The sequence below is a fragment of the Melozone crissalis genome, unplaced genomic scaffold (genome assembly GCF_028551555.1).
Source record: "Melozone crissalis strain CALT ecotype California unplaced genomic scaffold, PUWL_Pcris_2 ptg000019l_1, whole genome shotgun sequence".
Taxonomy (NCBI): domain Eukaryota; kingdom Metazoa; phylum Chordata; class Aves; order Passeriformes; family Passerellidae; genus Melozone; species Melozone crissalis.
In genome coordinates, this window is record NW_026535797.1 from 20613943 (window position 1) to 20641219 (window position 27277).

The 27277-nt window shown below is 40.6% G+C and overlaps 2 protein-coding genes across 2 annotated transcripts in view; both read left to right on the plus strand.

Annotated features, from left to right (window-relative positions):
• Positions 1–13823, plus strand: part of SEC24C (SEC24 homolog C, COPII coat complex component) — a 37622-nt gene extending 23799 nt beyond the window's left edge. The window contains exons 12-25 of the mRNA XM_054276849.1: positions 959–1074; positions 2347–2471; positions 2732–2923; positions 3953–4046; positions 5766–5882; positions 6361–6531; positions 6949–7045; positions 7307–7452; positions 7842–7980; positions 8807–8925; positions 9312–9491; positions 10136–10327; positions 10742–10831; positions 11272–13823. Of these exons, the coding sequence (XP_054132824.1) occupies positions 959–1074; positions 2347–2471; positions 2732–2923; positions 3953–4046; positions 5766–5882; positions 6361–6531; positions 6949–7045; positions 7307–7452; positions 7842–7980; positions 8807–8925; positions 9312–9491; positions 10136–10327; positions 10742–10831; positions 11272–11412 (1919 nt within the window). The 3' untranslated portion in view covers positions 11413–13823. The remainder of the gene's footprint in view (positions 1–958; positions 1075–2346; positions 2472–2731; positions 2924–3952; positions 4047–5765; positions 5883–6360; positions 6532–6948; positions 7046–7306; positions 7453–7841; positions 7981–8806; positions 8926–9311; positions 9492–10135; positions 10328–10741; positions 10832–11271) is intronic.
• A 1377-nt stretch (positions 13824–15200) lies between these two features.
• On the plus strand, positions 15201–20153 carry FUT11 (fucosyltransferase 11). Its single transcript, XM_054277120.1, has 3 exons — positions 15201–15899; positions 17183–17808; positions 19911–20153. Exons 1-3 carry the CDS (start codon positions 15201–15203, stop codon positions 20056–20058), a joined length of 1473 nt encoding a protein of 490 aa, XP_054133095.1. The 3' UTR covers positions 20059–20153.
• Positions 20154–27277: the final 7124 nt, after the last annotated feature.

Here is a 27277-nt window from a genome sequence, read left to right on the forward strand (position 1 = left end):
GAGACAAGAGTGATAAAAGCTCATATGTAATCTTAATGATATCACTTTGTTTTCTTTTGAACTTTTGAAACTTGAAATGTTTAGAATAGTTTAAATGTGGTCAATTCCAGGTAATCTCATTTTAATCTCCCCTGGGGCTGTATAGACAGCTATATAGGATTATATAGACAGCTCAGCTATAGTTGGAATAAATTTTGTCACCCGAGCAGTTCTGCAGGAGGGAGTGTCTGTCATGGTAGTTCTTGGGGCACAAGGAAAATGCTTTGTTTCTACAGCTGAGTTTTGTAGGCAAAATTTTAGCTTAACTCCCATTTTATTTTCTTATGCTTTGTACCAGCACAAAAGTATTGGGTTCTGGGCATGTGGTTGCACTTCTGCTCCTCCTTAATCCACTATAAGAAGGACTTTGTCTATTCTGATAAAAAGATTATGGGAGTCTCTGCACGCAAAAGTGGCTGGAGGCTTCACTCTTGTGCAGCACAGGAAGGGAAGGAAAAACTAACTTATATAGCAAAATAAGGAGCTCAGTGTTTTAGTAAGCCTGACTTGAGTCAGTAATGCTGTAGCCTGTAGTTTGCCTCAAACTCTCTTTTAAGTAATTTGTTACTACTTATATGGGGTGGTTATATTTTTCCTTTGGACTAGATCCTTCAGAATAATCCTTAAACTGTATTGTAGTGATGTTTCTGATATGAAATGGAAAGGAGATTCAAGAAAAGTATAACAGTGACTATACTGTGTGCTGTCTGATGCATGAGACAAACTGGAATAAGTTTGTATTGTTTTGCTTTAATGATATTCTTAAATTGTATTAATATTTTTAGTACTTGTGTGCTAGCCCAGAGTGCTAGTTCACTTTCCTGGAGTTTTGTTTGAAACAGTTGTTGTCATGTTGGCTCTCTAGTTACAATGTTTATTATGGGCATATCACTGAGTTTAAGGATTTTTCCTTTCCCAGTTCCACCTCACTACTTCCAACATTTGGATCATACTGGAAAGCGAGTAGATTTCTATGACCGACCTGAGTTATCACTGGGCTCATACGAGTTTCTAGCAACAGTTGACTATTGCAAGGTACAGTAGTATGTTTTCATTGCTCTTTTTATTTTCCTTTTAAAGTAAAAAGACTATTTTCTTGAAATAAGAAAGATATTAATTATCTCGGGATGATTTCTAGCTGGCAGAGATAATTAACAGCATTAATCCAGCCCACTTTATTGTGAAAAATTATATGCTTGTTTGCTTATTTACAAAACCAGTGGAGGTCCCAATCACACATGGCATAATATAATTTAATAGCTCTCTCTGTATTTTTTTTTTCTGGAGCTATATAAGCAGCCATAGCTGCACTTACCTTAGGAATTCTGCAGAAGGGATTCTTGTGCAGTAGACCTTGGCAGAAAAGGGAATTGTAGGAGAGGTTCAATGCAAGTACATTAGTAACTATACAATGTGCCACCTGTTCCACAAGGCAGACCTTACCTATTGATCTTCAATTTCAAATCCAGCTGTAGTGATTAGAAGCAGAAGAAAAGTGTGGAAATGTATATTTCATAGCTGAGTTGCTTTTAAATAAAGACTGAAATAATTGCCTCCTAAGGACTAGGGAAACTATGTGCAAGATATTTATTAAAGCAACTTATATCTCTCCTGAAATATTACGCTGAGAAAATAGATGCCTAAATGTTGTGAGTTGATACTGGTTGCCTTCTAATGCCTCTGCTTTACTTTGAGTTAAGCGAAAGTCCAGTTATTTTCTAACAGCATAAGAAGAACTTCAAATCAATCAAGATGTGATCTTCACAGCTTTTTTCAAAGTTCTTATGTTTTGCTTTTGTTTTGAGTACATGTTTCAGTGTGACCTATAGACTTCAGAAAACTACTGACTAAAAGAAGTTTTTCATTCCCAAAGAAAGCCTGATTTTTAAGAAGGAAAAGATTGTAATCCTTGGAGAAGAAAATATTTTACTTTATATTCATGGAATCACCTATGACATGTCTGGTCAGAGTCCAAAGTTTTGAGAACTGGCAGAAATCTTCCCTGTCTACTTTTCCAATCTAGCTTAGTCATATAAATGGATTACTTAGTTGTAACTGTTTTTCTCTGGTCAATGGTAAAGTCAGTCCAGGGCATTTAATACCAGTCCATTTCAAACATAGTATGATAATATGTCTGTTAGTTGGAAAAGGATAGGTGAGAGAGTTTAAGAAACAACTGCTGCTCGTGGTTACAGAGGTACATGAAAGCAACTAAGTTTTGACCAGCATTGATTTGTCTGTATTATGGAGCTGTTACATGAGTTGCATTACATGGCAATAGTGTGATTTCTTCCCTCTCTTCCACAGAATAACAAGTTTCCTAGTCCACCTGCTTTCATTTTTATGATTGATGTGTCTTACAATGCTGTGAAGAGTGGCTTAGTGAGGCTAATATGTGAAGAATTAAAGTCACTCCTAGATTATCTGCCCAGGTAGGTGTATTGTAAACTACTGTAGTCAATGCAAATGGGGGATGCTGTTATTTTTTCTCTTTAAAAAATGCTAGAAGTTTAAAAATTACTTGATAATCCTGTCAAGCTTTTCTTCAGAAAAAGGCCAAGCACAACATCTTTTTTGAAACCCTTCTTGGTGAAAATACATTCTACTTCCTTTTATTTTTCCCTTAATGTGTTGGTTATATGTAATGGTTTGTCTATCTTCTTGGATGTGAAGGCAAGTATATCTCTTACAGGGAAGGGAACATGGAGGAATCGGCCATTCGAGTCGGCTTTGTCACCTACAACAAAGTTTTACACTTCTACAACGTGAAGAGCTCACTGGCACAGCCACAAATGATGGTGGTCTCAGATGTGGCAGATATGTTTGTGCCACTCCTTGATGGTTTTCTGGTGAATGTGAATGAGTCCAGGACAGTTATTTCCAGGTAGTATCAATTGATTTACAATGTGTGTAGTAAAATACTTGTTTGGTAAATTCAAATGTTATGTGCTGAATTGTCATGTCAAGTCACTCCATGTACTTTAACTTACTCTTTGACATTAAGCTGATGCAGTAGGATGGGGAAATTGAAGGGCTAAGGGATTATTTGGCTCATAGTCCAGCTTGGCAGAAAGTGTATATTAGGAGATTTAGTGCAGAAGGGCATTTCTGGGGAGAAAAAAAAGGAAAACCGAACAAAATCCAGGCCAAGAAAAACCCCACCTAAAATAAAACCACAACACAACACAGCCAGGATGATGCAGACTAAAACTGTAAGAATACTGAATCACTGTCTTTAATTCAACTGCTTAAATAACTGCAAACTGAGACAACAGGGGTGTCCAGTTTTGGTTCTGTAGAGGGAAAAAAAGTGGAATAGAGAAGGTAAAATCTGAAAGGAAAGAAAGAAGTTAGCAGAGTTTTCACAAACTGTTTACTACGGTACTTGAACTGTATTTAATCTATGGTGTGTAGCTAACATTTTGGGAAATAGACCTGGAATTGCATGTTTTTAGAGAAAATTTCTAGCCTTTTTAATGCATTAAACAAGCCTAAATACAAAACTATGGATTACACCTATTAATCTTTGAGTAGTACACAAGATGCTTTGCAAACAGAGGCCAAATGTCACTAGTATTTCCTAAGAATTTACTTACCTATGTATAGTAAGTATACATATACATACAGGAATATATTAAAAGATAAAAAACATAGAAGAGCTGTGGAATTGGCATCAGTTGAGGCTATACAGAAGACACTGAGGATATAGATGAGAGAAGCCAATGGAGAACAATGCAGCATTTTTCCCACAGATGAGATGCCAAATACTGTAAAAGTTACACAAATTTACAAACGTGTTAGGGACTTCTGTTTAAACCACCTCAATTGTAAAAATGATCAACTACAGCTGTGTGACTTTTCTTATTAAATAGGATCTTGAATTGCTCTTTTTTTTTTTCTTGTTCTTTTCTAGTTTGCTGGATCAGATTCCAGAAATGTTTGCAGACACGAGAGAAACAGAAACTGTGTTTGCACCTGTGATTCAAGCAGGGCTGGAGGCACTGAAGGTTAGTAAATGCATTTTTATGACAAATTATTTTTATGACAGCCAAGTACTCTGAAGTTCATATTCTGCTAGCACACAATAATAAGACAATTCTAGAGATTTTGTAAGGTCCTTGTAGTAGATGCACTACGTGTAGGGAGTACTTGGCTCATTCTTGAAGTGCATGAACCTTCTGATTTGTGCAGCTATCTATATGTTCTTTACCCAATTCTTTTTTAACTAATTTGTTTCAAAGTGCAAGAACATGGCTTATTGTCAGTTGTCTGTCTGGGTTTTGCTTTAAGCAGTTCATAGAACCTACAGAAAAAAAAGCCCTCTAGCATTAAAAACCAGCTGCTGAAGTCTGTTAAGCCTCATGGAGGTGTTCCATAGTTTGGTGTCTTTTTAATCCTGTACTCTGGTAGAATCTTAAATAAAAGGAGAGAATATCATCTGTCGAAGTTGCCTGCAGCAATGTGCTAAACAAGCAAACTTTTCCTAAAGTTCCTCCATTCTAGTACTTCATCCAGACAGAATTACATGCATGGTTTAACTCTGATTTGTATCTAGTGATCAAATTGATTCCTGTATGACCTCACCCCAAACTGGTGACACAGCTCTATTTATCTGTCACATCCGTCAGCGAATCATTTTAGTTGGAAGAGACATTTATGATAAGCCCAACCTTTAACCCAGTACTGCTAAGTCCTCCACTAAACCATGTTCCTGAGTGACACTTCTACACATCTTTCAGATACCTCCAGGGATGCTAACTCCACCACTTCCCTGGGCAGCCTGTTCCAGGGCTTGACAACCATTTCCATTAAGAAGTTTTTCCCAATGTCTAATCTAAAACTCCCCTGCTGCAACTTAAAGCCATTTCCTCTTGTCCTGTCTCATATTACATGGGAGAAGAGGCTGAGTCCCACCTGACTACAATCTTCTTTCAGGTAGTTGTAGAGAGGAAGATGATCTCCCCTGAGCCTCCCTTTTGTCCAGGCTGGACAGCCTGACTTCTCTTACTCACTCCTCAAGCAAAAACTGTGTTCCAGACCCTTAACCAGCTCCACCACCCTTCTCTGAACATGCTACACCATCTCAGTGTCCTTGTAATGAAGGGCTCAAAATGTCAAGGTGTAGCCTCACCTGTGCTGAGTACAGGGTGAATGATCCTTTAAAGTCTCTCTTAAACTCAGTTTTTGTTTCAATTGTTCAATCAAGAAATAGTAAAAATTGCTAATTGACTTTTTACATACCGCATGTGTCAGAGAAAATAACTTATTAGACATTAGCTAGTGTTGGCATAGGGTGTTGATTTAAAATTACTGATCTGTTGAAGCTCAGATTACAAAATTCTTTGCCGTTGCTGTGACTTTTTTCCACAAATCCAGTAACTGCAAATCGGGGAATTAGACAATGCAACATGTTTGCACAAAACCTTTTGTATCTGGGTCCTGTTTTACTCTGTATCCTCAGAGAAAGTTCCTTTCTCCCTACTGTGGAATTAGCACAAATCCAATAGAACTCAAACTTGCTCTTCTGTAACTGACCAGTAATTTGTGCTCCCGCTGTTGGACACCAGTCACATAACCAAGTGACAGTGTGCCTGTGTGTCTGGTAGAATCACCCTGACATTAAAAGAGTGATGAGGTTTGCTTGAATGTTTGTTCTTGAATCACAGCTTCCCTTATAATTTTTGTTAATGTTTCTGACCTCTGTTGTTGCACTCACTTTCCTGCAGGCAGCTGAGTGTGCTGGCAAGCTCTTCATTTTCCACACCTCTCTGCCCATTGCAGAGGCTCCAGGGAAGTTAAAGAACAGGGATGATAGGAAACTGATCAACACAGATAAGGAGAAGGTAATAATGGTTTGCATAATCTTTACATAAGGGTGTGTGTTATGCTTTTTATGGACTAAAATAACTGAAACAGTATTAAAAAAATTACAAGGATAGCACAGTCTGTAACTGTCCCAGCTAATATCATTTAACATTCCACTTTTATCTTCTGTTCCCAAGCAGGGCTATGGAGACTTGACATCATAAGGACAGCTCTAGTCTGAGAGCAAGAAGAGTTAGCTCTAGATTATTACACAGGGTAAAATACCAAAATCTGCGTTAAAGTAAATGTGCTGAATTTACAATTAAAGCAAAATGTGTAGTCATTTTCATAATAATTAACAGTTCTTCAAAGGCAGAGTCAGGGAGAACTTAGATGATTCTACTTTCCCTGAAGAAAGATTTAAAGTATTAGAGTATTGAACTGGGATTATAAACTGGGTCTCACTTTCCTTTTCCTGGACAAACTTCTGATGTCATCTCTGATTTCCTTTCTTAGACTTTGTTTCAACCACAGACAAGCTTTTACAACAACTTGGCCAAGGACTGTGTGGCCCAGGGCTGCTGTGTGGATCTATTCCTGTTTCCAAACCAGTATTTGGATGTGGCCACGCTGGGTGTGGTACCTTACCAGACAGGAGGCTCCATTTATAAGTATGCCTATTTCCAGGTAGGAGTGACATTGACTCAGACTGCTGTCTGATCCAGTAAGAATTAGTAAGAAATTCTTACTAAAAAAAAGTAAGAATTATTGTTTAGCTGAGAGTTATTTTCTTTATAGTGGAAACCATAGTGAAGAAGTACTTCTTTGGAAGTAAATGGCTGCTTAAATTTCAAAATAATCAGCAAAATTATTTGGTTGCTTTGTGTCTTTATACAAACATCTCTGTTAATAACAAAACCCAACAGGAAGAGCTAGGCTGTTACCTCTTAGCACAATATTTTATTAGCAGGTCACTGAGCCTGGTATCAGTGACTTTTAAAGTAAGACCACAGGAGGTAGTATCTGGTTTTAAATTACTTTATGGTTTATGAAGCTGGTGTGATTTTTGAAAGTGTGAAACTTCAGTTATTGCTTGCCTTCTAGCTGGAGACAGACCAGTACAGATTCCTGAATGACTTGAGAAGGGATGTGCAGAAAGAAGTGGGATTTGATGCCGTAATGAGAGTGCGCACAAGCACAGGTGGGTGTTAGCAGGGAGGAATCTTAATGAATTGGCCACTTCAAGCATGTCTCATGGGAAGAAAGAAATCTTCCTGGAGTTTAAAACACATAGTGACTAGGCTATCCAAAAGCTCTGCTAAAGCTTTGGAATTCTAAGACTTTTTTTGAGACTGCAAAGATCCCTGCTGAAATAGGATAACTTGGTGTCAGAGTCAAAAGGCTGACTGTGTTGGTATTCTGTTGAAAATGGTGGTTCATGTTGGGTTTTTCCCTCTTTTAGGTATTAGAGCAACGGACTTTTTTGGAGCTTTCTATATGAGCAACACAACTGATGTAGAGATGGCAGGTCTGGACTGTGATAAAACAATAACAGTGGAATTCAAGCATGATGATAAATTGAGTGAAGATAGTGGTGCACTGCTTCAGGTGAGGGGGGAGGCTTTGTAAAAGAAGGGAGTTGGTAATTGAACTGAATTATTAGACACTTCTTCAAGGAATTTCTTGTTCTTGCTTTGTGCATCTTACCATATGTTTCCAGCATACTTGTTCTGAGGATGACCTAGACTGCTTCAAACCACAGTCCTGTCTTCTAAGACCAGGTCCCTTAATACAGCTGCTAAAATTGCTGCTTGTTACCTTTCATTTACCCTGATTCTTAGCATGTACCTCTAGCTTATTGTCCAAGTCTTTTATGTAGTTACCTTATTTGTTTTTGCATCTGCATCCTAGCTTTTAATAAAGTATATTCTAACCCTGCCCTTCTTATTGTAGCAGGACCTCATTTCTGTGTCTCCTGGCATTTTTGTCTCCTGCAGTGTGCTCTGCTGTATACAAGTTGTGCAGGACAGCGACGGCTCCGCATTCACAATCTCTCCCTAAACTGCTGCACGCAGCTTGCTGACCTCTATCGGAACTGTGAGACTGACACCCTCATCAACTACTTGGCTAAGTATGGTAAGGGTAAATATGGAAACAGGAATTGTAGCCTTTAACTACTGCTAAAATGCCTGTTTTGTCACCCAGTGACACCTGTGTATTCCTCCTGCTTCACATGTCAGGTGCCAGTTCTGATACTTCAGTCAGTTATGGGAAAGAGCATAAAGCTGTGATGATTGTATTGCTGCTTAGGACGAGAGGTACAGATAGAGAGTGTAGGCTTATTCTTGAGAGTGTAGGCTTATTCTTCATACAAATTATTTTCCAAATGTTTTTAATAACAGTTTGTATTGCCAGCTGTCTGAATTTGTCCTTACATTTGTTTTTGGGCTGTTCTGGTTCATTCCTTAATTGTTGCAGAATTTTGCTTTCACAAGAAATGATGGCCCTTGTTCATAGATATGAGTTAAATGTCATACACTTATGCACTGTACCCTATTTACCCTTTCTAGCTTGCAGTAAAAGCCTAGAAATCCAACAGAGATTGAGAGTTGTGTATGTTTATTAACATTAAAATGAAGGAAACGGTCAGTTTTCAGACCATTAATGGAAGATGGTCAGTCTATAAAAGGAGTTTTTATAGAACCCCATACTTTCAATTATTGTAGTATATTTTAAGTATTAGGAGACAGAGAGTTCAAGATTATGTAGTAAAAGGGAGTAAATGAGCTTCTTCAGGTTCTCAATACGAATATATCATCATTTTCCTACAAGTTTGAAGCGGGAAGAATAAAGGCTTCCATAAACAATAGTTGTTCAGATTTCCTTTGTGGAAGTAGTGTTGGGGTTTTGGTGTTCTTAAACAATCACTTGACAGCAGTCTGTCTCTCCTCTCTCTGGGCAGCATATCGTGGAGTCCTGAGTAGTCCAGTGAAGACTGTACGAGATGCACTGATCAACCAGTGTGCCCAGATCCTAGCCTGCTATCGAAAGAACTGTGCTAGTCCCTCTTCTGCTGGCCAGGTAAACTCCAGTGCTTTCACTTGAATCTCAGGCTTGGAAATTAAAAAGTGATGTCCAGCTTCTTCTTACTTAGCCTGCTCAAAAAAAGTCAATTCCTTTCCTCAGCAGGAATTTGCAAAGAGGAGACTCAGGAAACTAGATACACTACTACAAGTAAAGCTATAGTTGAGAATGGCTTCTTGGACATCTGTCTGGAGCGCAGGGAGCACTGCCTGCCTCGGGGAAAGGTTTTATGTTTCTTTTGCAGTCCATGATATAAGTAGACTATCAACTTTCACTCCTCATGGCTGTACCACACTTTGTTGCTTCATGCAAGTCTCTTTTTGTCAAACATAAGCTTATTCGGCAAGACAGCTGACCAGCTTCTGTCTGCTTGTGACTTTTAGCTCATCCTCCCCGAATGCATGAAGCTGCTTCCTGTGTACTTGAACTGTGTGTTGAAGAGTGACGTTCTGCAGCCCGGCCCAGAGGTCACAACGGATGACCGTGCCTACATCCGTCAGTTAGTGACATCCATGGACGTGGCTGAAACTAATGTTTTCTTTTATCCCAGGCTTTTGCCCCTGGTGAGTAATTCAAGATCTGCTTAGCACTTGAGGCTTGCTGTTGTCTCACTGACTCATCTTAAGGAATGGCATTTATATTTTAGCAAGGGAAAGTGATTTGAGAAGTATTTGGGGATCTGCTGTCTGGGATATTTCACTTCATTTTGCTCAGCATTACTGCACCTTGTGAATTTCTTGGGGGATGCTTTTTTCCTGAGCTGTAAGCATATGACTCGTGACAGATAAGACACTTTTGACCCTTTCATAGTCTTTTTTAAAAGTCCTAAGGCTTACAACTTTGTGTAGTAATTTTCATTATTGCAAGGTAACTCCACATACTGTTCTGACTTTTCATTACCATAGTTGCTGGAATAACACTAAAAACTGATTCCATTCCTACTCCAGGGGGTGATATTTGAACTTGAGTCTTTCCACAAAAGCCTTGTGTTCTCTTTTGCTGACCAAGTCTCTGAATTGCTTCTAAGTCACTTTGAGTAAGAAAACTAAGGAAAATTCTACTTCAGTCACAAGATTGACTACTTCTTGAGAGTCCTAGAAATGAGAAAATCATTGGTGTCTTTGTGGCAGCAATTTTCAAGACTTCCTAAAATGTTCTTTTTTTATAACTTTTATTTTACTTTAATTTTTATTTCCCTGTAAAACAGACCAAAGCAGATGTTGACAGTGATTCCTTGCCAGCAGCCATTCGGAACTCCGAGGAACGTCTCTCCAAGGGCGACATCTACCTGCTGGAGAATGGGCTGAACATCTTTGTGTGGGTGGGAGTCAACGTGCAGCAAAGCCTGATCCAGAACCTCTTTGGAGTGTCATCCTTCAGTCAAATTAGCAATGCCTTGGTGAGCTGGATGGCAGTGTGGGAGCTAGAGTCTGTGATAGTCACCCAATACTTAAAACTATGAGAAAGCCAGCAGAAAAAAATAGCATTTCATTTTCATTAATAGAAATGAGAGAAGCACAGATGTGTGAAATATTGATAGTATGGGCATGTCAGGCATGCTTTTGCCTAGGTTTATTTGACAAGTCATATCATTAACAGTGAAGAGAACAGTTGATATCTAAATGGAATAAATAATTGATGTCTAATTCTGATTTCATGTCGTATTCTTTTCTAAGTAGTCGAAGTTCAAGAGATTGTATGCTAATGGGGTAGATATTTCTCTACCCTTTTGCAGTATGCCAAAACTGCTGACTTCTGTTTAACATTGCTCTATTTCCCAAGACTAATGGGGATTGGATATCTTTCATTCCAGAGTACCCTGCCAGTCTTGGAAAACCCCTTTTCAAAGAAAGTGCGGTCTGTTGTTGATATGCTTCAAGGGCAGAGATCCCGCTACATGAAGGTAAAAATGTCCCCCATTTACAGCTTTAAATCCCCTTCTCTCTTAGTAGAGTCAGGTGATGCCTGGTGATGCTGCAGTCCTGAACTTACTCTTCCCAATCTCATAAATGTTATTTGAAGTTTTCAAGAATCTGAAAACAAATTTCACTAGTTTTGGTGTTTTGTGCTTACCATAGTTCTAAAACTTCCTTTTTTCAGACCTATTACAATACACTACTATATGAACTACATAGATGGTATTTTCCTTCTGTTTAGAAAGCATTGAGGCTTAACCCAGCTAAGTTACAGAAGTCAAAGCACATAAGCCATATATGCTGTGATTCTGGCTGGCTGTGTTTGGAGTTTTCAGCATTTAGCTTTTTGCTCCATTTTCCCCATGAAGATGTATTCTAATAGCTACTCACTATTGGTTTTGTTCTTGTTTTGTTTGGTTTCTTGTAGTTGATAATTGTGAAGCAAGAAGATAAGCTGGAAATGCTGTTCAAACACTTTCTAGTGGAGGACAAGAGTCTGAGTGGGGGGGCTTCATATGTGGACTTCCTGTGTCACATGCACAAGGAGATTCGGCAGCTACTGAGCTAGAGGAGTGAGTGGTGCTAGAACTCAGCAGTGACATTTCAGTCTCCACTAATGACCTGATCAGAAGGCCCAGCGCCCTCAAAAAGGACAACATAGAAATCTGTACAATTCCATAATTTTTAATACACATTGCATTAGCAGAAATCCTTTCAACCTTTCCCAATCCCATATGAGAGATGAAATATTTTCCTGGTGAGGGCTAAAAAAAGAAAAAGGCCTTTGATACCAGGTCTTTTATTTGCATCTAAATTGTTTCCTGTGCTTGGCAGGAGTTCACCCCCCACCCCACCCCATGCTCGCTAATCCTGTTGTAATGAATGTAGGGTTTTTTTCAGTTCACTGTACATGATTCAACATTGGGTGAAAAGCGATAACTCTTCAAAACTTCTGGTAGCTGCTGTGCATTTGTGTGGGTGTGTGTGCATGCTCCAAGTGTGAAGAGGATGCACAGGTGGGGAGGGCAAGAGGCAGGTCAGGTGATGGGAGCTGGAGCAGCCAAACATTTTGTGTCTCCTTTAAAGAGGGAAACATGATCTGTCAGAGCACAGATGTATCATGTGGCTGTCCAAACCAGAAAGCCATGAAACATGAAATGAGTGGTAAGCCAGGAGGCAGCAGGGCAAACTTCTCTCCACAATCTTCCCCGTACTATAAGTTGCTGTGCAGAACTGTAATGGAGTAATCAGTAGTTAAGTGGGCAAAAATCAACAGCTTCTGAGCAGTGTAGGGGTAGAGATGGTACTTCCTGTTGACATGTGTGGTGACTCCTTTCCTTCTCATTGCACGGCTCCGTATTGTCCTACTCAATCCATGTTCCATGACCTCTCCTGCAGAGTTTACCTGTCTGTCAGATGGTGGTGGGAACAAAAGCTTCTTAACCTTAAGCAGAAAATACCTTTAACAAGGTGACGAGGGACTGTGTAGGAACTGAATGATAAGGAAGTGGCCATTTTCAACCATATTTTTGTGAATCATAGCCAACAAGCAGGAATTTGATTTATACTGACATGAATTTGAGAGTGCTTTGTACCCTGGAACACAAGGAAGGGGATACAAAACCTTAAGATTTAGACTACTGTAATAGGTATTGCAAGTACCTGATTTCGGCTATTGACAGCACCTGGGCCATAGCAAAGTGTTTCATTACTGGATGTTTATACCCTCCACATTCTGTCTACTGATCAGCTTGCACAAAACCTTTTATAAGCCTGTTTGTTAAACTAAAATACCTCAGATTAATCCATCTGCTTTGGCTGCTCTGCTGCTCCATTTTGCAGGGGTGGATGAGAAGACTCCTGTGAAGAGGGAGCTAGTGTAATCAAATTCAGAATTCTAAGGGCTTTGTTTATTTACTTTTGAAAGGGGGCTTGTATATTTTAACTTGAACACTTAACAGGTGTTCTTCCAGTACCCAGGAGTTTAAGCTACCAATAGCACTAAAAGTGAAAGGAAGAATGTGGATGGATTAGAGAACATGTTATCTGGGCTTGATATTTCATAGGAAAGTCCTTGTTAAGATCAGAAAAATATCTGGCTGTGGTTTTAGTTCCATATCCTGTAGCATGTATATAAATCCATTTCTCTTCTAATGCTGCTAGTTTGTCTTCCCTCCCATCACTACACAGAAAGGGGAACATGAAAATTGTAATGTAGAAACTCTTTCAAGATGTAGTTGACAGAACTTTCAGCGGTTTTGTATGAATGTGGCTGACTTTTTACTCCACATACTGCCTCCAACCAAAAAATCTAGAGGATTTTTAATCAGAGGGGGAAAAAAGAACTTCCCAGGAATATAATGCACAGCAACCACAGACTTCCACAAATACTAATTTCTAGTATTAATATTGGGGGGTGTGGGGGTGGAAATGAAATCATGAATGAACCTTTCATTTTCTTCACTTGTTTTTCCAATGCATCTTTTAATTTGTAAAGAAATAAAAATATATTAAGATGTATTTTATGTCATTGTTAGTAAATAAACACTGCTTATTTTTCCAAACCCTGTATTTTGCGGGGAGGGGGGAAATGGGAAGGGCTGAAGTCTAGCTCATTGATCCTTTACAATCCAATCTTTGCTAACCAAGTTCAGTCTTTCTTTTTTTGTCATTGTTATTATTCGCACTGAATGATAAGAAATTCAACAAGAGTCAACAGACAAAAGGTACTGTTTAATCTCAGTATTCCTTTATTTAGCTGATTAGTTTTTGACTTTCTGCCCTGTCTGAACTTCCATTTCACAAAGAAATTCCCTTTTTTTGCTGACACAGCTTGAGTCATTGACTGGGTGGAGGGTTTTTTGGTCTACTTAAGGAAATATTGCCCTTACCTTGTGACAATGTCAAATTAATGACTTCAGCAGTCTTAAAAGAGCTCATATTTCAGAATTAAAGGTACCTGGGTGAATTGGTTAGGATTTTTTTTTTTTTTTTGGGGGGTTTTTTTTGGTTTGGGTTTGGGGGTTTTTTTTGGTTTTTTTTTTTGGGTTGGGTTGTGGTTTTTTTTGCTGGGAGTGTTGCTAATTGCAAAAATAAAAGTTCAGCGTGAACTGGCAGTGTTATCTTGACTGTACCCATGAATATTGCTGTTGTACAGTTTGCGGATAGCCTTATAACAAATCTGTATGAAAGCACAAGACAATCTTTGAATCTTTGCTAAATATCCAATAATACTAAATTTGCTGTCGAATATTTTTGACATTCCTCTCCTATAGAATGTACATTATGTCCAGAATCTGCCACAGAACTGGTGTGATAATGACGGCCCTTGTGGATCTTGTACATTAATTGTGTGGAGTAAATTGTGCAGCACATTCTGATGCTTGTGGAAATTGCTGTGGAGAGCCCATGTCTGTTACCTTCTCTCCAGGCCCAGGTGGAGGACACTGTGGTGCTGTTGGAGCAGGCCTAAGCAGTGTCTACACCTAACTTTTCAAAGGAAAGAAAAACTATTCCCTCTTTAACTTGTTTGTAACATAGCTGAAAATATTTCTTTGCCTTGTGTTCATACTAACTAATGTCCTGTATTATAACTGATAATTCATGAATATTATATTGTATCTTAAGAAGTTAATGTGAAGCTTTTAGCAATTATGTAAATAAGCAACTGAGTTGTAATTCTAGAATATGTCTGTTGGATTTACATAGTAGCACAAACCACTTTCCCATTTACAGAATATTTTAATACTGTAGGAATTATTCAAGGTTTGTATAGAAAAGGAGCTGTCAAGGGAGCTTTAAAATTACCTGTAGATATTAAAAAACAAACAAACAAAAAACCAACAACCACAAACCCCAAAAACCTTAACATAAGATTTCTGTTAGTAAAAGTTGTTTCCTGTTCCTTCCCTTTATGGTCTCCAACAGGAGCTGAGGGGCTCTTTCTTGTAACAGCTGCCCCCTTGCTTGGTCCAGGAGCCCTCTCTGCAGGTGTGTTCAGTCGCGGCATGCTGTGCCTTCGGGGAACAGCTCGGCTTTATCCCTGTCAGCTGCAGGTACTGCGGGGCCGGTGTTAGCGCAGATGGATGCAGAGAGGCTCACGGCAGCTTCAGCCATTGTACAGTGGGGTTGGGAGGGAGCTGCCAATAGGTCACCGCGTCGGGCCGCTGCAGCAGGGCTGGCGCTGCCCCTCCGAGCCACTTGAAAGGCGCGCTGACAGTCGGAGCTGAGAGGGGCGGGGAAGGCGGTGCCGCTCCCGTCCGGCCCCCCTCCGGCCTTTCCCCGCCCCGTGACGGCACCACCGGGGGCGGGCCCAGCGCCGCTTCCTGGGGCGGGCCCGGGGCTGGCGGGCCGGCCATGGGGGGCGCCGGGCCGGGGTGGGGGCCCGCGGGGCTGTGGGTGACGCTGGGGCTGGCCTGGAGCGCGGCAGTGGCTCTGGCCGCGGAGGAGCCGGCCGAGCCGTGCGGGGCGGACGGGTGGGCGCAGGACGCCGTCCCGCCGGGCGCGGCCTTCGTCGCCGCCGCGTCGTACCGCGGGCCCGGCAACAACGACACGCGGAGCAACAAGGCGCTGCCCATCCTGCTGTGGTGGAGCGGGAGCCTGTTCCCGCACTTCCCCGGCGACACGGAACGTATCGACTGCCCCCGCGGCTCCTGCCTCGTCACCCGGAGCCGGCGGGTGGCCCGGCACCGCCGCACCAAGGCGCTCATCTTCTACGGCACCGACTTCAGGGCGTACGAGGCGCCGCTGCCCCGCCTGCCCCACCAGACCTGGGCGCTCTTCCACGAGGAGTCGCCCATGAACAACTACGTGCTCTCGCACTCGCCCGGCATCCGGCTCTTCAACTACACGGCCACCTTCCGCCGGGAGTCCGACTACCCGCTCACGCTGCAGTGGCTGCCCGGCACCGCGTACCTGCGGGCCCTGGCCGTGCCCCTGGCCGAGAAGGACGCGTGGCGGCGGAAGGGCTACGGCCCCGTGCTGTACATGCAGTCGCACTGCGATGTGCCCTCGGACCGGGACCGCTACGTGCGGGAGCTCATGAAGTACATCCAGGTAGGTGGGCTGAGTGCACGGGGAAGCTGTGGCGTGGGGCTGCTCTCGGAGCTGGGAACACCTGGCTGCTCCCCTCTACCGCCTCGTTTTAATGGGGTTTGTTTGTCCTTGTTTTTAGCCATGACGCGAATCATAACGGGATGCATGCTGACTACAAGCTGGACAGAAAAACTAGTTGTATTCCTTCCCAAAGCGTGATCTAGACTACACCGCATGCCAGTAGGTAGGCCTGATGCAGATGTTAGATGTGGAGTTGGCCGCACTCGGGATCAGTCACAAGCTGGGCAAAGCCTGAATAAGTTCGGTCTTGTGGATCAAGTGCCAGAAGTTGCTGAAATCTCTGGGTTTTGAAGTTAGCATACAGGAAGGCTGTCCCTTTACAATCTCGCTCCCGTTTGAAAGTACAGGAGTGAAATTAAAAGGCAGGTTGCTCTGTTGTGAGAATCTGCTCCATACCTGTGTTGTGGTAGGACCAAATTGTTTCTATGATGGCTTGTACTGCTATGGTATAGCTGATGGTGAGTAGCTTCATAAAGTAAAGTAATGGTTCTTCCAAGCAGGAAAAACTGCATTTTTTCTCTTAAAAAGTGTGAAGGATATTAGATTGATTAAAAAAAAAATTGGTTTTTAGACTTTGCCAGAGACTTTTTTTCTAGTGGTTTCTGTTGTTTCTATTGGTCATGATTCAGTTACTGTGTAAGGTCAGGTCATCATGTACTGAGTAGTGAAGCAAAAGCAAAATAATTTTTTTAAAATTACTGTCTTCTCAAAGTATGGTGCAGGTTCCAGCTCAAGCATGCTCTCTTGTATTTTTAGACAGTATTCTTTTAGCTCTTTGTATCAGTTTTTCTCAGTCTAACAATTGAAAAATTCTGTCAGCTTGCTGAGACTGGCTGGAACTCTGTGTAATAACTGTTTGGAAGAGCACTATGTCTCTTAAGTAGAAAGAGAGTCTTTAAATTGACATAGAGTCAAATGCTATTCTTTACTTGCTGGTTTCTGTTTTGTCCAGAAATACATTTTTGGGTGGCATCTGCGTGCCCCCCTTGCCCCTCAGTCTGTAGTGTGGCTAATGTTGCTTTTGGAACTCAGCACTTGGTTTTCTCTAAAGCTTGTAGAACTTGGACTCTAGGAATAGTCTCAAGAGGAAGACCTTGGAGTGAAAATGAAGCTAAATTAACATACGAACTGATCCAAGTTAGGAATTTTACAAGAACCACAAGGTCTGAAAACAAGTTCCAGGGGAACAAATCACTTTGTAAAGATGCTGTTTGTTATTTTAGGTTGACTCCTATGGTAAATGCCTGCACAACCGTGAGCTCCCCAGTGAGCGACTGAGAGACACTTCTACAGCCACTACAGAAGATTCTGAATTTATGACTTTTATTGCCAGGTACAAGTTCCATCTGGCCTTGGAGAATGCCATATGTGATGACTACATGACAGAGAAGCTGTGGCGTCCCATGCACTTGGGTGCTGTCCCAGTGTATCGAGGCTCCCCAGCTGTGCGGGACTGGATGCCAAACAACCTCTCCATCATTCTTATAGATGATTTTGACAGCCCCCAAGAGCTGGCAAAGTATCTGGATTTCCTGGACAAGAATGGAGAGGAATATTTGAAGTATTTAGAGTATAAAAATGCTGGTGGAATCAAAAACCAGTTCTTGCTAGAGAGCTTGGAGAAGCGGGAGTGGGGTGTGAATGACATGACTCTGCCCAATTACTTGAATGGCTTCGAGTGTTTCATCTGTGACAAGGAGAACACCCGGGTCAAAGAGGAGCAGGAACACAAGAAGTCTCATGGAAAAATTCCAGCTCCCAGACCTCATATAGCTCAGTTCAAGCACATGGGATGTCCTATGCCAACCCCTGGGTTTGGAAGTGTTGAAGACCTCTCTGGTGGAGACAGGTAACGTGCCAATATTATGCTTTTTGAAGAGAGAAAAAGCTTCAACAGGAGCTGTAACTTTAATAACTCTTTGTACTTAAAGGAGCTCTTGTTACTTCTCCAGTTACATTTTGTATTAAGTCTTGTGGGTGGTGTAGGGCGTACTGCTAATACTGTGTCATGCTGAGGCTGAACGAGAGGCTTGGACAGTGGTGCTAGCAGTTAAAGTGGAGTGTGACACTCAGGATATTCTGTTAAAATGTGCTGTTACCTCAGGCAGTGGGGTTATCCTTTGTCTATCTTGGCCTCTTTGCTTGAGGGAGGGATGTTTTTCAGTACAGTGATGGTAAAGCACTTGGCAGCCCTCAGACAAAAGCAGCTCTGTAACTCTACAAAGTACTGCGTTACAGTGGGGTTGCCAATGTTCACTGCAGGCCCGGTTGACTCCTGTAGACTTCAGAGCAGAAATTAGGCTCACCCACAATACTTAATGCTGTTCTGTGCAACAAAACACTGGCTGTGTTCGAGGATGCCACTTATTTAGAAGAGGGATTGTGCAGGACAGAAAACAGATAGAGCAGCTAGCTTCTTGTCCCTTGTTTTCTGTTGGTTGACTGATTTACAGGAGCTTTTTTATGGTAAAGCCTTTTCTCAGTCTCGGCGGCGAAATGGCTTTTTTCTTTGTAGTGTGCTGTGCATCGCCCTTCTCTGGAGAGTTCATAGGAGGTCCGGCTCCATAGGTTTTCTGTTTGAGCATCAGGTGGCAGTAGAGAAGTACCTGTGGAGGCACACACGGAGTTGCTGCCGGTCCCACGTGCAGGCCCAGGTGCTTCCATCATTCTTCACAGAGCTCATCAGCAGGGAGTTTTGAACAGCTGGTCCATAATTCAAGCTACAGTTTCATCCCAGGGAAGATTCCGTGTCTCACTGTTACTCTCCTCATCTGTAGGCATGAGATGTGTCTGGAAAAATTGTTCAGGGGAAGCTTTTACATTCACTGCTATTTACTTTATAAAGATATGTGTCCATAGTTCCCAAGGCATGATCGTGGGCATCTCCTGTTAAATACAGTAGTTGCTATCTGATAAGCATCTAAGCTTTACCCATTTTTATTTGCAAAATGGAACATGACTACTTATAATTCTAACTGGTGTAATAATAGCATAAAATTGCCATCAAAACATTAGTTAAGCATACCCATATTTTTGTCTGAGTTTGACAGTAATGTTATTTAACAGTGTGATCAATTTAGATGAATGCCTACTGAGCCAGTCTGTGGAGTGTTTTGTTAGTTTAGAAAAACATTATTGTGAAAAAATGACACAGATGTAGTGGGGATACAAGTGCTAGACTGTATGCACCGTGCAAGGTCTGACTATAAACACATTGTGACTTTGGTTCTGGAGCCTTCTGAACTCAGAGGACAACAAAGGAGTTTATGTTAGAGCATATACCCAGTTACAGTAAGGTTACTCTACGCATTTACATGCTCTGTAATCTTTATTCCCAGACGTAATTTGGTTTTAGGGTTGATAAATATGCTGAATTGTCAGAATGCTGCTACAATCAGAATCTCTCTCTGTGTAGGTGTATGTAGCTGGAGCACTATTACACCTTCAGCTGTATGTGTGGGGATGTCGTTTCTCAATCCTTATGCTTGCAGCTTCACTTGTATTTGGACTGCTGGGTTTCACTCCCAAGTAAGCTTAAGGAAGAAAGCTGTAGAACAGGCAGTTGTATGTGTCAGGTTGTGGTCAGTCACTACAATCTACTCTCAAAATAATATAAGTACTCTGTGATAGATTTTATTTTAATAGAAGTTTTTATTCTCTGCAATTAGTAATTTAGTCTCTGTGGTTAACATGGTAGTGATAGTATATACTGATACTTCTAGAATATTGTAAAGCTAACAGTGAACTTATATTTGCTACAGAGAATTTTCAAAGCAAGTCTCTTTAAATGACTTAAAGCACAGTGGCACACTAACAACATACTTTGTTGTGACCATCTCTGGGCCTGTTTTCATCTTAAGGGAAAGAAAAACATGGTTTCAGTGCTATTACAGCTGCAGACTGATTTGGGGCTTTTAATTATTTGTGATGATGTCTCTCCTTTTGTTTCAGTTGGAAAGAAATGTGGCTGCAGGATTATTGGCAAAGCCTTGATCAGGGTGAGGCCCTCACTGCTATGATTCATCGCAATGAGTCTCATCAGGGAAGATTTTGGGACTACATGCATGAGATTTTTCTGAAGAGGACAAGGCAACACTGACCCATCTTTGTAAGAGCTTGATTTGAAAATTGCATTGAAAGTTGAGACTCTGAATTCTTATTCTCTTCAAATGTTTGCCTTGAAAAACCAAAACCAAAAAAACTCTCACAGAGACAATTTGCACAAAGTGAGTTTCTGTTATGATTGGATTTCAGCAGTGGAAATGTTAGTTACTGCTTTGGTTTGAGTTTCAGCTCTGTGGTGTGAAGCCACTCCTGGTTTGCAGGTGTCAACATGTGGGGCAAAAGAGGAATTTACTCTTCTTTTGCATTTGCTGTACATATATTGTGTCTTACATGATTTCAGGCTCTTACTCAAGTGCCCTAAGATATTTCAGGGATTTTTTAAAGTCTTCAGAATATTAGTTGTTTTTTTAAGTATTTTATCAATCACATATTCTCTTCATTAAGATGTACTTTTAGTTGCTATTAACAAATGGCTTTTCCAGTGAAGGAATTAAAAAAGACACATCTGTGAAGAGCAATCGTGCCTTATGAAATTGCTGCAATAAAGTCTCTTCTCCCCAAGCCTCAGATAGTGCTCCTTCTCAAGCTAACTGAATAACTGTGGGGAGGTCACTTAACTCTCTGCCTAATTTTCCTCTTTTGATGACTTAGCAGGTCATATGTGCAATGGGATGGGAGAACAAATTATTTAAGCTGCAACTTTCAACCAAGTATTTCACACCAGAAAGTGTATTACCTGGTATTGTGTAGAACAAAATAAAATTCTGTACTTTGGTTCTTTTAAGTTTCCATCAAATCTGAAATCTGTAATCTCCATTTACTGTTATCTCCTTAATGCTAGCAATTCAGTGGCCTTGGATTATTTCCTTTTGAGTATGTGCAGCTTTCTGCCAAGACAAATACATTTTCACAATGGTGCCTTTGCAGTGGTCTCTGCAGTTTGGATACAAGTCGTGAAGTCTTTGTATGCTGAAATGGGTGATCAGAGCCAGGTGCACTGAGGTGGTTTTGTATCTCTGCCGACCCTAACACATTGTGATCCTGGTCTGTGACCAGAGTTCCTGAGTGACAACTTGTGGACTGATCTTCCTTGCTGCATAGCCTGTATTGCTTACAGATATAAATAAACTCCACTGTTCCCTGCCAGAGTGGGTATCTTTCTGAAATAATTGATCTTGCAGTGGAGGGAAACTAATTAATTCAGGGTCAAAGGTTTAAATGCACAGGCAAATATGGCCACACTCTAGTGATGTCTGTGATGGTATAATGCTATTTTCTTTTTTTCGTTTCCCCTCCTTCAGAAGTTAACTACTGACTAAAGAGCCGGAGTTTATCTGAGCTTAAGACAGTTTGTTGGTAATGAAAGTCTACAGTCTGTTGTGTAAATTGATTTTGTAAGACAGTTTTTGCAATTGCTATGGGAAGTTTGATGTCTGTCAGTAAAAGTTAGGAACAGCAGTGACTCTACATTCTCTTCCTAATTACATCACTGTCTATTGCTTAGTGCTGTGTGCTTCACTTAATATCTTTTTCTTTCCACTCAAATTCTCCTTTATAATGTCATAGATATGGGATTACAGGTATAATACCAGTATAAGTAATGATCATCTCCATGTTTGCCTCTCAGGTGACAGAAAAATATTGCCATGTTAAAATCAGGGCACCTTGACAGCAAAGACTTCAGACCCATGACTATCACTGGATTTTTATAAATGTAGAAAATGCATACAGTGTACATTGTTCTCACCTAATTGTTTTTAGGAGAAGAATGGTTTTTTATCTCTCTTCTCTAATAACAGTAACAAGCGATTCTTCAGCTAGAATGTATTTATCGGTTTAAGTTCCTTTTTTTCAGTTATTCGGGAGACATGAATACCTAGGAGAATAATCGTTAAACGGGATTGCTCAAATCAGATTAAAAATTACAGATGTGTATTCAGGATTGAAGAGGCCACTTGCTGGAGAAGTAAATTAAGATAAAACAAATTAAGGCTGCTTTAGTTCTGAATATTGACTTCTGCTAATCAAGTTAATGATATTTAGGTAAATTGTTTGAAGTAATGCCTTCAGTTGCATCACTTCATGTTTCTGTATAGAAAATAATTCAGTCTTCTTTAACTGCGTTCTCTTAATATCTCAAAACAGTTTCTTGTTCAAATGTTTGGTGGACTAGCCAGGAGAAATTGTGATCTTGCTTTTTGTACTAAACATAAAAAATAAGAACCAGGTACTAGCACATGCTACTTTTACTCTTTTATCCTGTAATTGAAGTAGATTTTTCAGAAGTGCAGCATTTATAGTAATTTCCAGGTCTATAATATAATGTATCTACTGTTGCCAAAATTAGACATGCTACATTGAATGCACTGTCCTTACAGGAGTAACAGGAGGAAGTACCAGTATAAGTATGTGCATCAGCACCTGCTTAGTCCTTGCTGAGTGACGTCCAAAGCCCCATTTTGTCTTCCTGCTCAGAAACATGACCATGTTTCTCAACTAACAGTAGCATTGAAGATATGGTGATGCAAGCTGAATAGTAGCTAGCAAAGTAGGTAAAAACTTCCTTGGGGCCCTGATTTGTTCATTAGCTATTTCACAATAGTATTCCTTCACGACTATATACTTCATGTACTCAGTATATTACAATCAACAGCCAACAAGGTTATTTTGTTGGTCCTGCAGGCTTTCTTTATTGCTTTGCTCTGTGTCTGTACTACAGAAGGCTGTTGCTTTGAGCTTGATGACTGTTGCCAAGCATGAGTATTTCTGATTGCCATCTATCTTCTTAAAGTGTGTATGGAAAGAGTACAGATCTGAAAGTAAATTGATTACAGATATTCTATGGGTTTTGTCTGGTTTTCAAAGTACAACTTCCAGTTTGTAGTTGAGTCACAAGTCACTTGATAGCTTTCTTTTCTGAGTTTTTAGTGTCTTCCTAGGTTTAACTGTTTTTTACAGTCTTAGAGGTGGTGAACTTCTCAAAAGGTAATGAGTATTAGCTACCACTCTTAGCTGTGAAGCTCACCCAAGCCTTGTTTCTTTTGTATCTGCAGTGTTTTTTTCTGTAGTCATAGATCATACTAGCATAGATCATCTCCTCTATGTCACAGTACTTCCATGATTTATAAACCATGTGTCTGTGGCCTCTATTAATATAGTAAATTTATTTCACTTTTTATGTATGGTGTGTAAGAATTAAGGAATATTTATTCAGTGCATGGTTTGAATAGTTTGTGTAGCTGCCAGGCAAACTGCAGGGACAGGAGAGGTGGGAATCCTGCCCAGCTGGATAAAGAGTTGTGGTTGCAGTTGTGTTCAGTGCTGCTGACTGACCTTCACAGCATCTACTGCTCTGCACAGCAAGGACTACAAAATGTTGAGTAAACATTTTGCCATGGCTTTGCTTTCATTCTCTCCTGTTATTTGGAGGAGACAGGAGGAGAAGCTGGGTGTCATACCCTTGAAGAGTTTGCCGTTAATTTACTTAATAATGCATTTGAAAGGATTGCTGTCTAGTGCCAATGTGTACTGCCAGTCGTGGCCAGAGTGAATTCAATTTACCCTCCTAGTTGTCTTTCTGCTAATGCAAGTGTGTGAATGCAGACAAGGAGGAAGGTCACTACAGCATTATTATTTTGAGAAAAGTTTTCTGATTTCTGTTCTTGGCTAACTGGATTTCTCACTGCTTTAAATCCAGACCAGCAAGATGGTGGCTGAATGTCATCACTCATATTGTGTCTCCTGGAAGGCTACGTGATACTCAGACTGAACATGATAGATTCAACAGTGCAGGTTCAACAATTCAACAGTTCTTACAGTGCAGGTACCCATATTCATAAAAACTGATCCTAATAAGGAATTTATCAAAGATAGCAAATATTGAAGATATTTACCCATGTAAACACTTTGGCAGGATCCTGCAGACTAGGGTGAGTGTCTTCATTGCTTATCATGCATTGTGCCTGTTTACTGTGTAACTAGAGGGAGGCTTTCAAGGCTGTCAGGATAGCTTTATTCACTAGCATTACTGTTCTAAAAATATCTCCTCATTACTGCTCACATGAAACACCAGTAAATTCTATTGATGCTGTGTCTCAGAATTGACTTGACAAGCTAGAATAAATGTATGCCCTCTGAGAGGTGAGAGACAAGAAACAAATAACTGACTGAAGGTTAAAAATCTAGCAGTCCAAGGCATTGAATTGATTGGGCAAGCCACAGTTCTCATTCTTCTGCCAAAACTCTGGTACCACATGTTGCCTATTTTTTCAGTTAGAAGTTGATTATTTAATTTACTGAACTAGTAGTCTGCGTTTTCTGTCCTTTAGCAAGGACTGCAATTTGTAGGAAGCATATAACCTCACTGAAGAATATTGATTTGATAGCTAACATTATGATTTCTAGAACTCAAAAGGAGTTCAGAAAGAGTTGGCTTTTCTTATTTCAGTCACTGTAGTAGTTTTCAAACGGAAAGATCTCTGGGTCCTCTCTAATGGTAAGTAGAATGAGATCCAAGCAGCAGTGAATGTGTATGTTTAGAGGGAAAAGAGAATGAGCTGCTTTCTCTGGAAATGGTCTGCAAAGTGCAGCAGCAGCTGGAGAAACAGCAGAAATGCCCCTCTTGCATTTTGACTGAGGGAAGCTTTAAGTTGTGGGGAAGAAAAACTTCTAAAGGACTGGGAACAGGATAAATTGAGTTGAAACTCAGCCATCAGGGACATCAGAGTTTTAGCAGGCATTGCTGTGTTAGACAAGCAGCCATCTGCCTTGCTTACTGTCCTGCCGTACACACTCTTCAGCCATAGTCCCAAGTGAGCCACTCCCTTAATCATTAGTTGTCATCTATTTGGCTGTATTTAATTAAAGTTATTGATGGATCTCCAGGCACCTTCTGGGAAGTTGTATTAATTGGAAACATACAGGGTGCCAGGTTCCTTCATTCTGCCTAGAGACCAGAGACCTGACAGGTTGACATTAATCAGAGATAAAATCCTTTTAGTGATACGACCAACTGAGCCAAAGCCCGCGTCAGGCTCTAACAAACTGTACTTCTCTTTATGGTCCATTGTCTCAGAGCTGGCAGGGAGAGATATATGGCCCTGCAGAGGGATTAGGAAGGATAGAGAGGAGTGGAGCTACTGGATTTGTTCCAGAACTCTGACACCACTAGCATCTTCATTTGTGTGCTGTTAAATACATTTTTACTGCAGAAAAGACCCATTTAATGTGCAAGTGTCTCAGCTAGAGATGGTACTGGGGATCAGAGCAGATGATAATACTTTGTGGCATCTTTGAGCAAATAAGGAGGCACAGGTAATTTGCAGTGGAAATGGGCTGAGTTTCCTAGATCCTGGGAATTAGGGATGGCAGCTCAGAACTACTCAGGTTGACAGGAAAATGCAGGGCAGCTGATCTATTTGAGATAGCACAGGATAAGGGTTGTTGTGGGAGTTGGGATGGGGTGTGACATGTCTAGTTGTGAGTGCATGAATATATTGTGCTAATACTTTCCAAACACAATAGCTCAGCAGGCAGGAGTGAAGTCTGAACCACCTGGAATCTCAGCAAACTGGTTACTTTCACTGCTAAAGTTCAAGTGGAAGTGCTTTAAATTTTAAGGCATCTCTAATTAAATTGGTTTAAGGAGGTCAGGGTGAGACAGATGAGAATAAAGTGTGGTTGGTGAGGGCATTATGGACTGGTATGGTACATTCAGGGTACATTTGTGTGAATATAGTGGAATTTACCTGAAAGCTGGATCCAGGCAGTCAAAAAGACATGGATATCAACTCTATTCTTTTTTGCCAATACAGTGGATTTCTTAGCCTCGTCCCCTAACTGATTTTTAGGTTGTATCTGGACATTTCACATAACTACACCAGAAAGTGAAGAATACATGGTGTAATTTCTCATCTCTTAAAGAGATATTTAAGATAGCAGTCTCATTTTAAAGGGTGTATTTTATCACAGCATTGCTAGCATTGTTTTTAACTGTGGCATAGCATTTACTGTAGCATCATATGTGGCCCTTATTCAGTTGTGATATATATTCTTTTCAAATCTAGTATTAATATTTTAAGGTCTGTGTTTTATTTTGGTTTTGACCAGCTGAAACGCAAGCTAGGATTCAGCTTTAAATGTGTCAATACAAGAAAAAAAAAAGTTGTAAATGCTAATTAGCAAAAGTTTTACATGGTTTTTATAGTTGTACATTCAAGATTCACAGTAAAACATCTCTGGGGTTCACTGTTGAGGGAATTCAGTTTCTGACTGTCCCTATAAAGTCATCACTTCTGTCCCATCCATTAGTGACTTGGCGTTATCAGCTATACAAAATACAGGCTGTAGAGGCATTTGGCTATTCAATAACACAGCCTTTTTGTAGTTCTGCATTCTTCCTTAAAATTCATGTGTAATATTAAAAATTAATCTTTAATAATAAAATGGTGTCCTGCTTCAGACATCTCTGCATGGTGTGTGCAGACACCATCATGTACCTTATTCTGTCTGCTTGGGAATCTCTTCTGCTGAGGCTCCAGTATGGGACTGATGCCAAAAAATTAGTTCTAATGCAGACAGCAGTAACTTACAGGAAGCTATTACAATTCTCCTTGTGTAGTTTGCCTTTCTCTTTCTCAGCCTCCCCTCCTCTCCTACCTCACCTCATTTTTCTTGGAATTACTTAAATGAGAGATCAGCTTTTGAAGGTGAAAGGACTTGAAGGTGCTGCCACCATTAGCTAATGTAATTTGGGAAAAGGGAGGCTGATTTACAGGGAGTGCAGTTCAGCTTCTCTTCAATCACAGTACTTTTGTCTTTCCTTGTTACTGTTTCTTGCCCATCTAGTTAGACATTGCAGGAGGCAAATGCAGCAGGGGAAGGTGGGTAGCTAGCAGTAAGGCAGGAAGGGTAGCTAGAAGAGGCAAAACCAAGAATAGCTGAACCTTACATGAATGGGATTACTGAAATGTATTTCATGTTCCTGTCTGGGATTTTCAAAGTCTCTGTTCTTCAGAGTTGTACAGTGCAAGCTCTCTGGCCTAATTTGAAGGTGTCAGCCTGTTTCTTCTCTACTGGTAGTCAAGCTCAAAGGATAGCTTGTTTCCTTTTTTTTCAGAAAAAAAATGGGAATACAGAAACATCCTGCTTACCAAAATGTTTCAGAATTTCCAGAAAGTGTTTGACCTTAAGAGATGAAAATGCAATACCAGAAGAGAGCTAAAAAAAATAATTTGCTTACTTGAACATGCCTT

What these genes read in the sequence shown, in the direction of transcription:
- FUT11 (XM_054277120.1), top strand. Translation starts at nt 15,201, where the DNA reads ATGGGGGGCGCCGGGCCGGGGTGGGGGCCCGCGGGGCTGTGGGTGACG. An exon ending in AGCTCATGAAGTACATCCAG is followed by an intron (nt 15,900 to 17,182) that starts GTAGGTGGGCTG and finishes TTGTTATTTTAG; the next exon opens with GTTGACTCCTATGGTAAATG. An exon ending in GACCTCTCTGGTGGAGACAG is followed by an intron (nt 17,809 to 19,910) that starts GTAACGTGCCAA and finishes CTTTTGTTTCAG; the next exon opens with TTGGAAAGAAATGTGGCTGC.